Raw genomic sequence first — 13,611 nt, 5'->3', positions numbered from 1 at the left:
AGGCAGTCCACCTCCCACATTATTCAATCTGGAAAACTGGATGTCCTCTGGTATGATGGTTCCAGATTCTGTGTCCCATGCCTGATGCAGTAAGGGCAGATGAGGACTTCCCCCAGATGGCCAAGGCTGTGATATCATTATCTGGCTGTTTTCGAAAAAGGGCTCTGGTCAGAGAGGGAGGTCTCTTAAGTCCCACTTACCATGGTGGTTGATATGGTCTCCGTGGTGATGGAGGGAGCGGTTGTTATGAACTCCTTTCCCCCTAGGGCAGTCCCATCAACCTGCTGGCCAGAGGAGTCATGAGAGAGAGAGAGAGAGAGAACACCAGGTGCACCTGCAGCATCTATTACCTGGGTGGGCGGCACCCCCAGTTCCAGAGGGATGGGCTGTGCGAGTGCACGAGCACCAGTGGGAAGGGGAGCCTGTCTACACAGAGACTGAATCACGGGGGTGGGGAGTGCTCACAGGTCCTCCTGATTGTTTGAACAATCTTATTTGACAAAGGGCAAATAATCCCAGATAACCTGACAAACCCCAGGCAAATTTTAATGCATGTATTCTTTGATTCCATTGCTGGGAATTCATCCTTTGCATATAAACTTTGAAAACTTTGCCAAGAAGTAGGACAAAAAAGTTCACCGAAGCGTTCATTATTAACTGCCAAGGACACAAATAGCCACATATCCACTGAAGGAAGCCTGCAGGATAAGTCAGGACTCACTCCCAAGTGGAACTAAGAAGAGCAAGGTGGACCTACATATGGCAATGAGGAGTGATGTCCCAGACAGTTATCAAGAAAAAAAGATCAGGTGTAAAAAAGCATCTCTTTTGTGTAAAATTCTAAAATGTCAAGAGATGTAAGTATACGTTGGAATATGCATAGTTTTTGTATGGGAAGAATTATAAGAAAAATTTCAATTTGTTCTGTTTGAATTTCATAACTGAACACTTTGCTGGGTTTAAAAAAATTTTAATATTTATTCATTTTTGAGAGACAGAGAGAGACAGCGCAAGCAGGGGAGGGTCAGAGAGAGGAGACACAGAATCCGAAGCAGGCTCCAGGCTCTGACCTGTCAGCACAGAGCCCGATGCGGGCTCGAACCCACAAATTGTGAGATCATGACCTGAGCCGAAGTCGGACGCTTAAACTGACTGTCACCCAGGTGCCCCATGCAGTTGTTTTGATGTCAATAAGGATTATTGGGCTGTTGAATCTGGGGCCTTTTTTAGTTTTCTTTATATTTCTCTATATGAAAGCAAAATAAAACGTGTGTTACTGAAACAAAACAGGCCAGAGAAGGAGCACAAGTGCTCATGATCACACAGCCTGTCAGATATGAGGGTCCTGACCACCACACTAGCTACCACGTAGACCATCATGCATATAATAAAAAGGGGAAGAAAAAAGTTCTGGAAATGACAGAGTTGCCCACATTGTATTGGTTTATGCCTTACTTTAGTTCTTGAAACACAGACTAGCCCCTCCCCCCGCCTCCCGCACTGGCCACTAGGAACCAGAGGGTACCTATCAGACCTACAACCTCAAGGTTCAAAGTTTAAAACCACAAAAGAAACTCGGGAAATGTAACATGCACCGATACTCCTGCAGTTCGCCTGCGTCTATTTAGGACCACTTTCTCCAGGAGACAAATGATTTTCTACCCTTTTCTCCCGTTGTTCATATTGTCAGTCTGATGTGGAACCTCCATACGTTAAAAAATGACCCACTGTGAGTCATCCTAACAAGAGCTGGATTGGGATGTCTCCCTCTTCTCTCCCAAAGCAGCCCCTGGGACACCTGAAGAAATCTCTCGAACCCCTTCAAGCAATCTGAAAGCCACAGCATGCCCAGAAGGACACAGGAGACGTGATCATTCCCATTTGAGAGATGGGAAATTGAGGTTTTTAAGAGGCATGGTCTGCCAAGGACAGGAAATCATTCCACTGCCCACTCCTAGAGCTCAGGGAGGACAATGAGGCTTAGAAGAGCATCAGGGTTAAAATGGGGGCTCTGGGGAAACAAGGTGTCAATGGTTGGCCAAGGGGACCCCACCCTTAAATGTCCAATGCTTATGACTGGGGTGCAATGAAAGGCACAGGTTACCTGGGTGCTGTCCACATTGGTGAGTCTGGTCTGCAGTACAGCCTCTGGCTCAATCTTCTTCCTGATGGCCAGGCTGCTGACAGTCATGGTTTCTGTTTTCACAGGCTGTAGGGAGAGGAGAGAGGACACTCCATAAGCCAAGCCCCTGCATGGCTCCTGCTCAAAGCCAAATGCAGCGTAGCCCCCATCCCTGCAACCAGGCAAGTCTCTGGAAGGGCATGGCATGCAGGTCAGGGCAAAGAGGCCTGGTGAGATGTCATAGACAAACAGCCCAAGGGGACAGCCAGAACCATCAGCAGTACCCAGACAGGCCTGCTCAAGGCCCTGTAACCATATAACCTCATGGTGGCCATAAATTGTTTTTTAGGCTACCATTAGAAGAACATCTACTATTCAATTAACATGCTCTGTGGCAGGCCCCACAGTAAGTATTTTCCTTGTATACATGTCACTGAATCCTGAAAGTCACTCAGGATTATGCCACCACCTCCCAGCTGCTTCATTTGAACTGTTCTTGAGAGCAGAAGTCACACAACTGGATGCCTACGGAGGCCAGGCAGAAGATGGAAATGGGCGAAGTGGGCTTACTGAGGACTGGGGTGAACTGGAGAACACACAGGGACCAACTGTGGCCGTGGCCTCTGAGTGACTGGATCATCCGAGTTTTTCAATGATATTTAAAAAACAAACAAACTGCGGATTCTATATTCAACATCCTGATTTTTAAATCAAAGTCAAAGACAACACATCTGCTAGCCAGACCTGGTCTGGGGCCACCGGTTTTCAACCTCCACTCTAAAAGGCTTCAGTTAAATGATCAGTTTCTTCCTCCATGAAGGGTAGTACATGTGACTATTAGCATATGAACACATGTGAGCTGCGTGAATGAATGAAATAGCTTATCATCTGGCTGGGAAGGGAGGAGAGGGATTCTCACAGATTGCTGTCACCCTGAGATACAGTCATTGATCCAGGTAATCTTCTATCTGTGCCCGAGACGTGCAGGCTTAGAGGAGCTGCCACTCTGTAGGAGAGCAGAAATGGCAGCCACTAACCTGACTGTCTGGGACATTGCCAGGAGCAGAAATATTACAGAGCAAGGGGACTGCGGAGGGACCAACACTTTTGCCCAGGGTGGTCAGGAAAGCATTTGCTAGGGAAGTGATATCTAAATTTGGTCCTGGAACATGACGGGTTTGCAAGGCAGAGAAAGGGAGGGAAAACCTTTTACCCAGAGGATACACCATGGAGTCAAAGCCCAGAGTAGATAAGCTCATAGTTCAATGCCTGGAACACGGGGAAGAGGACAGTGTGGTAGGAGGTAGGCTGGGACTGCAAGAGACAAGGGGGCAGAGGAATCATGTGACAAAGATCCTCTGAAGGAAGGACACAGAGCGGAGAGACTCAGACACAGTCTATCCCCATGCCCCCCTCAGTGACGACATTTCCTCTTCTCTAGGAGTTTCCACTGCTACCCCAAGATCCCAGGGCCAGATGGGTTTAAACTGCGGCCCCTTCCCCAGGAAGTCCAGACCCCAGGGAGAGGAGCTGCGGCCAGGATCAGGAAAAGCCATCAACTTCCAAACCAGGCTGCGGGGGCCCCGCGAGTCCACAAGCCCATGCTCTCTGCGGGTGCCATGCAACACAGGACAGGGAGGAGGAGTCGAGTAAGACCAGACTGTCTGGAGTCGCTTGACCTCAGGCAAGCAACGGGGTCACAGGGTTAAAACGCCAAGGAGTGCATGTTAGGGGTAAACCAAGACGGCAAACATGCGAGTACAGAACCATGCTGTTCTGCAGAGGGGCAGTCATGCAACACGAGACAGCGCTTCAGGCTGAGGGGCTCTGGGCTGCAGGCTGGCGGCTCAGTCTTCTCATAGATGGCCGAGGGCCCTCTGAACATGCAGTGCCCGCCAGGCCCAGGTCTCCAGGATGTCCACTGTACCTCAAACTGGGGCATATCTGGGGTGGCGCAGGCCCCTCGATATGGGCTATCCTCGATGCCCCCAGGCTCATCTTCCTGGCTGGGGCCCCCCTTGCTGAGATCCCGGGAAAACACCAGGCCTTCGGTTTCGGAGTCGCTTTTGTCTCTGTCGAGCTCAGGCAGGCTGCGGGAGAAGTCTTCGAAGGCGCTGCCGTGGTAGTCGCCAATGACCGTGAAGTCAACCTCAGCTTCCAGGCTGGACGTGGAGCTGACCGTGATGCTGGAGCACTTACGCTCAATAGCCAGGTGGTTGTCTTTCAGGAATACCGCGTCCCTCTCCTGGTCCTGGTCCTCATCTCCTGTGTCACTCTCTGGGGCCCTGGGACGAGGTGGTTTGACCTTCTCCTCTGAGCCCTCCCTTATCCCTGCTCTCTATGGCCAGATAAAAATCAAAGGAACAGGGGTGTGGGGTAGGAAGAAAGAGAGAGAGAAATCAAGGTGAATGACAGAAGAAACCCTAGGGCCGTTTCAATGTCTCAAATGGAAGAGCAGGTCAGGAAACGAAAAACACTCCCAGAAAGGTTCCTTGGCATGACAACAAGCTTTAAAAAAACCGCAAAGTTCTCAAGAGTGGGGAACGCTCCTTTCCGAGGGTCTCCCGCTGATGGCCAAAGCAAGTACAAAGCAAACATCCTGCCAGTTCGTTCTGGACAGGAAGCCCCATCCAGGGTCTGGATCTAGGAGCTTATCAGAAGCGGCATTGTGCGCAAGGCAGGGATGGGAGCCTGGACCCAGGCCCATCCGTGCAGGTGGGCGTCAAGAGACAGAAACCAAGGAGGGAGACCCAGGGATTTAGGGAAACCCGGGACAGGGAGGCGGGGAGGCTGGAGCCAAGAGCTTTGAGAAACAAAGAGGAAGCCAACAGGGTTTGTCAATTCCACTGAATCTCTGTGGGAGGGACCAGCATCGGGCTAGGGCGAGAAACCACAGCGGGTAATTCCTGGGAGCTGGGTGCTACATCAGTTCAACCCTGAGCTCCATGAGGGGCCAGTGGGCAGGCCAAGGAGTGGAGGTCCTAGCCCCATCAGTGTAATTGACAACAGCAGGCCAAGGAAACGCTGGAGGGGAACCAGCAACTCTTGTCCGACATACATACCTCTCAACTGGCCTGTCAGGGATTAAACGCCACATGCACATTTTTGGCTGTTTCATGACGTTCTTTTTAAAGCCCAATCTAACACCCACCAAATGTTTTTTTAAAGTAGTTGGCTTCAGGTTCTAGAGATTCAGTGCACATAGAGATTCACTTGCTAAACTTAACTTCCATTTTAGTTTCTGGAAGGTTGAGAGGTGTGAGGACACATTCCAGACAAGCGAGAGTTGAGCTGCCACCAAAGGCACTACCCGAGCAGGTGGGAATCTAAGGCAGCGATGCACCCCAGCCAGGCGAAGATGACTGGGTCATCAGGGCACCCAGGGGCTGCAGAGACCTGAGGGCCCGAGGGGCTGGCGAATCTCAGGTGCCCCCCATTTCCAGGAGGGTTTGCTGCTAAGCTGGTGATGTGCTTCTCTTCCCTGACCGCATCTCCGGATTTGTTCTGGATTAGAGAAGATAGTTAGTCTTAAGGAGGCAGAAAGGAACTTGGCAGTGGGACCAAGAGGGAACCAGAAGCGAAGGATGGAAACCTCTGGACTGTCAGCTTCCCCAAGGCAGGAGAGCCAAGGAAGGGAGAGGGTGAAGGAAGATCGTTGGACAAGCCAAGCAAAACGGGTGGGAGCCCAGCAGGTGGGGACTGCAAGGCAAAGCAAGTGTGTAGTTTGCTGGTGCTGACCTTCTCCACTGGGGCTGTGTGACCCTCTGGGCACCAGGTCACACCAAAAGCCAGGGGTCTTTGTGACTAAGCTAACACGGGCCAGCCAGACGAACCCATCATTCCACCTGGGCTACTCTCGGGCCGGTTTAGGGAAAAGAACTCATAGGAATGGACAAGCAGCCTCCGATCGCAGTAATGACGAGGGGCCACGGAAACATGCTTCTACGGAGCTACGCAGCATGCGGTCTACTCCCCCAGCTGGGGGGCAGCGGTGGGGGCGGGGGCTCACGTGGCCAGTTCCCCCAGTGGCTACCTCCAGCGCAGTTTCACAGCCTGAATCAGGGGACTCGAGCTCGAGTTCTGTGCATCCTTCCTCGTGGGATGTGGTAGAAGTGCCCTCCCTGAAGTGTCTGGCAGCCAGTGACATCACTGAGGAGTGGGTGGCTTTGGGGCCAGTGAGGTCCCCCAGGGGCTGGAGTTGGACAAAGCCCAGGTCCAAAAGCTTATTCCGCTGTTGCTCTACCTGACCCATGGAGGTCTCTGAAGACAACTCATTTATTGGGGCCCTTGTTTCGCCTTGACTCGCTCGGCGAGTTTCAGCTCCATGGGTCTCAAAGATCCGAATTTTGTTGGCCACTGAGGTCTTGCTAATATCTTCCAGGGAGTCCTCTCGGCCCCCAGCCTGGAAAGAGGTCATCTCTTTTTGCTTCCCTGAAGGAAACACCAACCACAGGGGTAAAGCTCCCTCGGCTTCTTCAGACACAACTCTGGGCTTTCTGCTGGCAACGGGAGGTGCTCTGCGCTCACCTCCGTCCAGGGCTGCGAATGGTCCTATGCGGTCCTTGGGCTCCGGGCTCTCTTTAAAAGGATGGGCGTGTTTGGGAAAAGCAGGGGACTGTTCTCCAAAAGGATCCCCAAGGTGCGGAGGCTCTCCTGATCCACGACGGGCAGGGCTTGGAGAAGTTTCCTCTGGAGCTGCCTGAGCCTGAAAGGGACCAGGGGAGGCTGGGAGGGGGGTGATCACCTCCATCTGGAGAAACGCTGAGGCCTTGCTGTCCTCCGTCGCAGGGCCTCCTGTGTGGATGTGAACCAGTCTCCTGTCTTGGGGCGGGAAGCTGCCTCGGTCTGGTTTGGCTGGCTTCCGGACCTCGTTAGGAGGGACGGCCTGTGGAACGATGCAGGCTGGGAGGTCTGGGCACATGCCCCCTCCTCTGGGAGGTGAGCGGTTCTTCCATCCTGCTGGGGGATTTTCCTCAGCCTTTTCCATCAGATCTCCGCTCTTGGGGGCCTCTTCCACTGTGCCTAAGTTGGATGCTGGGTGGCTAAATTCTCCTTGCACCCCCTGCCCAGCTTCTTCCCAGTCCTCAGCAAACGTCTGCCGTGGAGAAGGTCCCTTACCAAGCTGCTCAACAAACACCTCTAGGCGATCTGATCTTCCATGGCTCCCAGGGATCCCTGCCCCTTCCTCTAAGGAGGCTGCGTGGGCTTCACTCTCTTCATCCTTGTTCCTGCCAGAAGCTGCAGCAGAGCCCTGTGGGCCTGAGGAATTCAGCTCAGAGCTCTCTGGGAGCTCCATCCTGGTCTCATCAACAGGAAGGGCATCCAGAGGTGGAGGGGGGACTTGGTCTTCAGCATCTTTCTCTCCATAGTTTAAGTAGAAGCTCCTCTCTGCAAAGGAAGGTTCAGTTTCATCACTTGAGTCGGCTCTGGCTTCCGACCAGGCTGGGTCCAGTAGAAATGACTGGAGTCCTCCCTTGCTGGAGGCTGGAGAGGGGCTCTTGGCCTCTCCTGGCCTGGCCCCTGAGGCAGCAGTTCTTCCACAGGTTGGGATCTCCTCCAGCTCCTTCCTCAGCTCCATCTGGCCCTCCAGCTGACCGCCTGAGATCCAGCGCTTCTTGATGGTCGCCTCCCCAGCGCCCGCCCTCCACTGGGGGCCCTCAAGGAGGTTTTCTGCTCGTGTGCGGCCTGCAGCCAGAGAAGCCCCCCCTGGGCCCCCCCTGACCCAGGGGCCTTCCTCCCACACTGACTCGAAGTCTTCAGGGCTTGCAATCACCCTTCTTTGTTTCTGAGTCTTTGCTCTTCTGACTCCCACCATTTCTTCTGTGGCCACTTCAACTTTGAACTTGTCCACCAGGACGTCTACTTTGGAAAGTCTGCCATCAGCAAGGATATCAGCGAGGCCTGCCTTACTTTCTTCCTGCTGCGTGGTGGCCACTTTTAGGAGACTGAGATCTTCTGGCCTAGTGTACTCTCTTTCTATAAATACCCAATGCTCTGAACCCTGTGTTTCAATTGGAGCAAGAAGAGTTAACATGAAATATAGGCGCCTGAAGAACAGGTCACTGTTTCCTGTGTAAGAAGGGACCAATCTACCACCAAAAGGTTAACATGACCCCAGAACTGGCTGGGGAGAGAAAGGCATGACAATACTAGTCAGCCTCATCAAGGCTACCCTTCCCATCAAGGCACCCAACAAATTATTTACCAACTCCCCTCAACCGCTCCCCCAACTTGGTAAGACGGGATGGGTCTCATGCCCCCCCCCCATGTTTAATCATGGGACAATGGAGATCCACGGATGGGCCAGGACTCTTCCTCTCCCTTTTTTTAATAATACAATTGCCACTGTCAGAGGAGAAGGTAACTTACATCACATGGAATCTTTGAAGGTTAGAACAAAAAGAACTTCTAAGAAATCCTCTAGTCCAATTTCCTCTTTGTGTAAATACGTAGACTGAGCCCTAGAGAAGATCAGTGACTTACCTAAGGTCACAGTAGAGTCAGGAAAAGAGTGCCTGATTTTTGATGCCTGAGGTCTTTGCTGCCTTATCTCACAACCTATAGAATATGGATCCCAACTGTGATCTAATATCAAGAGGGAAAACATCCAATTACGTTCCACAGCCCATAGCCTAAAATCTGACTTTTCTACAAGAGTTCCTGGGAAGGAAGGAGATTAGAATGAAAAAATGCCAAATGCCCAGTTCAAGTCAGTGCCAATCACCACAATGGCTTGAACACCTTGAATTGAGTAGGGTTCATTCCCAGGGAAAAGAATACAAAGCCTATTCTTGGAGAATTCTAAACAAAATCCACAGAAAGAGTAGAGAAGGGCTGACCAGAAGATATCATGGAAGGAAATGATCTAAAGACCCAAGTGTCATCACCAGTCAAAAGCACCAACAAGATGGCAGCATTGTCAAACTGTCAACAAAACAGCTTTCAACATCCTCCCAGAGTCCTTCAAACAACACATAGGAGGGTCTGATGAACATTAGAATCATTAAGAAGCAAGAAGGCCACTGGAATTCTAATCTTGCGGCCAGAGAACACTTTCTTCACATAAAATCTCAATGGAAGTCCAATGTGTAGCCCAAATACAGGCTGCCATGCTGAAGTGGGAGGCCTCAGCTCCCAAGATACTACCCTCCTTTGAAACCCTGCTCTGACTCGAGCCTCTTATGGTACAGATGTGGAAACTGAGGCCTAGAAAAGGTGAGCACCAGTTTCAAGGTCAGAGAGTGAGCTAGGGCCAAAGGCAGGCCTAGAATCCAGTCTCTGACTCTTAAGTTCTGGCAAATGCCTCCATGGTAAGATGTGCCAGAGGCTGCTCCCAATGGGAGGGGGAAGATTTACGTGACTGGGCTCTGACTCAGGTTATGACCTGGTGAGGAGTCTGTCAGATCCCGTAAGATCTGAAGGATTCTGAAAGATCAAGGAGCACTGTAAACTCTCCCCTCCACTCCCTCAATCCATGTTAGCAAAACCTCCATGGTTCTTAGGGAATGAAACTTCATTGAAAGAATCCTGCAGGTAGGAGAGGTAAGTGGAAGGTAGACGGCCCAGGCATAGGTTTTTGGGATTTTACTTCAGGTTGCTAAGTCTCAGGACACCACCATGTGAACTATCCTAGAGATAAGTGCTTCAAGAGCCTACGGAGGCCAGGTCTCTTTTCTCTTCTACTGAGAAAACAGGCACCCTACGTGCCCCCCATTTCAGCTTGTAGTGACATCATCAGCCTGGCAATGGTGGCCACAGATGGTCAATGAGACCCTTCTGGAACATTCATGCCCCAAGTCAAACTAAAAACTAGTTTCTAGAAACTAGAAGCTTAGAAATTAGGCTGAGTGGGGTGGGAACTTGTGCATTATAAAAAGAAAAATTCTGCAGAAAGAAAAAAGGAAACACATACTCATATTTAGTTAACCTGTGCAGTGTCGGGAGTGTCTAATTAAATTCAATCCAAATGGCAACCTGTAAAGCAGATACTATTACCCTTATTTCAGAAGGGGAAACTGAGGTTCCCAGAGGGGAAGAGACTTACACAGATCACAGAGTGAGCACAGAGGGAAGAAGAGGCTCTGCTTTTAACAAGTGAAAATGCTGAAAAGAACAAAGAAGACTGAACAAAAAAGAGAAAACTTCACTGGCACCACGACACTGGTGGGCCTGCCCCTGTCTGCAGGCTGTTCTGACCCTATTACACAAGGGAGACGGGATCATGTCTGGTAGCCCTGCAGCCATCCTTTCCACGGAACCAGGGGACCTTCAGTGCCTGTTCAGAGCGCCCCCTGTGATCAGCTGGAGGTACTGCAGCAAGGAGCAGAAGCTGGTGAAGGAAGCGGATCCAGTTCTGTTCCCACCCAAGCCACCACAAGGAGAAAATCTCTGGCCAGGCAGTTCTGTGGTCTCTGGGCTATTGAGTCCCCACCTGGGGCTTTGGGTGACATTCTGGGCCCTGCTCTTTACAGAAGACACCCAGAGGAGGGGATGTAGGACAAGGAGCCCTCTAGAAACACAACCTGGGAGAAACCTTTGAAGAAAGGAGGAGTGTTGGGGGGCGGGGAGGTGCTTAACTCTGAAGGACTGTCCTGGCAGAGGATACTGAGCAGGTCTATGGGCAGCAGGGGCAGAGCGAGGTCCACAGACAGGTAATTCAGATGGGCAGATTTTAATTCAACATGAACCCTTCTCAATAGAAAACTGAAGACAAAATGGTCTGTTGTTAAAAACAGCAAGAGCCCCTCACTGTGGAAGGAGCTGGAATGGATGATTTGCAGGGATGCTGATGATGGGCAGGTGTTACCCACCACCCCTGCCCCCCAAATATGGGCACCTGTCCTCAGCTCTAGGAGCATCTCTGTGCTCCAGGGCATCACTTTCCCCCTAACCTTGGGGTGCTATGGACTCCTGTCCAACTTCTCTCAAAAGAGGGTGCTGGTAGTTGTTTTAGTTTTTACATTGAGGAAAACTTCAGACAGGAACTGATTTCTGTTTTACCACTGTTGTAGCTGACTCTCGTCTCTTTTATAGTTTCAGCATATATTTCAGCAGCTAGAAAATTTTTCCATGGGAATTTAAAAAGGGAAATGCCCTCATACATACTATGCCAAAAGGGGAGGGTGAGATATCAGGGAGAAGGAAGTTCCACCCAGATGATTGGTCAGTACCTTCCAATCCTGATGGCGTATGGGTACTTGGCACAGAGGAAAATGCAGCACCCACCCTCCCACTCCCTGGGCCTGGATTCCATGCCTAATGGGACACAGGAGCCCTCCTCGTGCTGCTGTCCTGGGCACAGAAGTGATGCTCTCCTCATTAGAACGCTTGCCTGCCCAACATCTCTTCAACCCCAAGGAATCTCCTTGGAGCAAGATGCCCACTTTTGTCCACCTGCCAAGACTTTAGAGAAGATGAAGGCAGAGGATGAATGGGAGGCCATCCCTTAAACAGCCACTATAGACCTTACTCAGGTTTCTGAAGAGAGAAAAGACCTCAGAGCAGAAGGCATTAGGTGCCATGACCCCGATCCCAAGCCTAGACATCAGAGCCTGCCTCTAAAGTCAGGAGGGCCCAAGAGCAGGAGATCATTTCAGCCTCTCCTTTGAAGCCAGAATGAGACTCAGACTGTCCTGTCTTCCCAGAATATGGTCTCAATCCTGATTCCTTAAAAATAAATGGGTGAGGGAGGGGCTGGCCCTTTATGGATCCCTGGGATGGAGACAATCACTTGTCACAGCATGGGGACACGCAGGCTACCCACTGCTCCCACCTGTATGGCAGAGCCTGGTCCACCCCCCTGACCCCAGAGAAAGGGTTTTCTTGAGACCATTAGGGTGGCTGTATGTGGGTGGGGAAGTGCCGACAGTAACCTCAGGAGATGCTGCAAGGCTTTTCTGAGTGAACACTTCCCAGCCTGTGGCCGTCCCAGGCTCAGGTGACAAGTCCTGCGGAGAGGTGTCCTGGGTCCTCCGGGACTGCAGGGGAGCCCAGGGCCGGAGGAAAGGGAAAGAGGGAGGAAGGGAAGGAGAGACAGAGATAGGAAAAGTGGGAGAGAGAGAGAAAGCAGGAGAGACACACACACAGAGCCTATAAATACCCCAGCTTTGTAATCCCACACCCTCAGGGTTTGTGGCTTAGATCAGGAAGGAGCCAGTGGGGCGAGAGAGATGAGCTGACCCTTGTGGCCCTTTAAGGAAGGGAGCCCCATAGTCAGTGGCCAGCCAGCCCCTTGGCTTTGAGCCCTTTTCTCACTGGCCTCATTCAAAAGGATGTAGAGCCACACTCATGCTCTGCAAGAGGCCCTCAATCGAGAGGCTGGGGAGCCATACCGCTCAGACTCCGATCCCAAGTCTGCCCTGGGTGTCTTTGGTTTAAGCGATGGTTCATTCCTGCAGTTTGGGTCTTAGCCCTTTGTAAAGGTATCTTTGAAATGAAAACCTGGGTTTGGCAAATGGGAAATGGGAACTCTTCTTAAAATTTGGAGTCCTTATTTTGACTTAAGTTCCCACTGTCTTCCCCTTGGTCCACATGAGGCCCAACAACATATGAGGAAGGTACTAGGACCCTGATGACACACTCCTGCACGAGAGGCCCCTCAAAGTCCGTATTTGGATCAGAGATTCCAGTCACCATTGGCTATGGTCCCATGACTGTACAGCACTTTCTAGTTCCTAAAGTGCTTTTATACCCATCATTTCACTCGGCTTTCCTAGAAACCCTTGGAATGGCAATTTTTGTCCTACTTTAGATGGGCTGACTAGGTTGGGAGGCTCAGAGAGGGATTGTCACACCCAAGAACCCAGTCCAGTCCTTGACTACAGTTTCTCCCCATGTCCCAAATCTTTGAGGACCTTTAAATGCCCAGTGGGGCCTGTAAGCCAGTTAAGTGGTCCACAGCTCTTAAGCCGAGCTCCTGGACCAGAATTCCTTCCAACAGTGGACTACACTTCTTGGAACAACAGTGAGGGGCAAGGGTTGGAACAGACTCCACCTTTTAAAAGACCCATCTTCTAGCAATACCAGCTGTTACCAGCAGGTGGGGCACACTCCCAGGCCAGGCTGCTCTGAGGCTCTTGGAGCTCCACAGCCCAGATCCCCAGGGCTCATCCGGCCCTTCTCTGCTCGAGTCCCACCCTTTCAAAGCCTCTGCATCCATCCTCACCCACAGCCAGGCCACTCTGGTCAAGTCTCTCATGGCAGGAGGAGTGGGGGCACGTAACTAGATCACTAGACCTGCCCTCATGGCGCAGTCCAGAGTCTTGAGGGTCTCATTTGTGCCAGGGGTGATCACAGAGGTCCTCAGTAGATGCAGATTTGCCCTCCTTCCATGGCACTGAACTTAAAGACCCTCAAAGCATCCCTAATCTTGTGAATCACCAGCCAGGGAACTATCCCAGCAGTCTCACTAGATGAGGCCCTCTGTTATCCAGCATGTCAAGGCCATGGGGAGTGCTGATTCAATCAAATGTTTAGTTATTAGATCATGA

The 13,611-nt window shown here is 51.3% G+C and overlaps 1 protein-coding gene across 14 annotated transcripts in view; it reads right to left on the bottom strand.

Moving 5' to 3' along the window:
* Window positions 1-13,611, bottom strand: part of EPB41L1 (erythrocyte membrane protein band 4.1 like 1) — a 70,900-nt gene that overhangs the window by 18,426 nt on the left and 38,863 nt on the right. For 4 of the 14 annotated variants that reach the window (XM_029916922.1, XM_029916926.1, XM_029916927.1 and 1 more), the window contains 6 exons: window positions 11,995-12,099; window positions 6,132-8,123; window positions 5,519-5,626; window positions 4,050-4,460; window positions 2,105-2,209; window positions 201-284 (listed from right to left, as the gene is read on the bottom strand). In XM_029916922.1, coding sequence (XP_029772782.1) covers window positions 201-284; window positions 2,105-2,209; window positions 4,050-4,460; window positions 5,519-5,626; window positions 6,132-8,123; window positions 11,995-12,099 — 2,805 coding nt within the window. The remainder of the gene's footprint in view (window positions 1-200; window positions 285-2,104; window positions 2,210-4,049; window positions 4,461-5,518; window positions 5,627-6,131; window positions 8,124-11,994; window positions 12,100-13,611) is intronic. The other 10 variants (XM_029916929.1, XM_029916933.1, XM_029916931.1 and 7 more) reach the window with 6 other exon arrangements.

This window comes from Suricata suricatta, chromosome 12 (assembly GCF_006229205.1).
Source record: "Suricata suricatta isolate VVHF042 chromosome 12, meerkat_22Aug2017_6uvM2_HiC, whole genome shotgun sequence".
Taxonomy (NCBI): domain Eukaryota; kingdom Metazoa; phylum Chordata; class Mammalia; order Carnivora; family Herpestidae; genus Suricata; species Suricata suricatta.
This window is presented reverse-complemented; position numbering and strand designations above follow the sequence as displayed.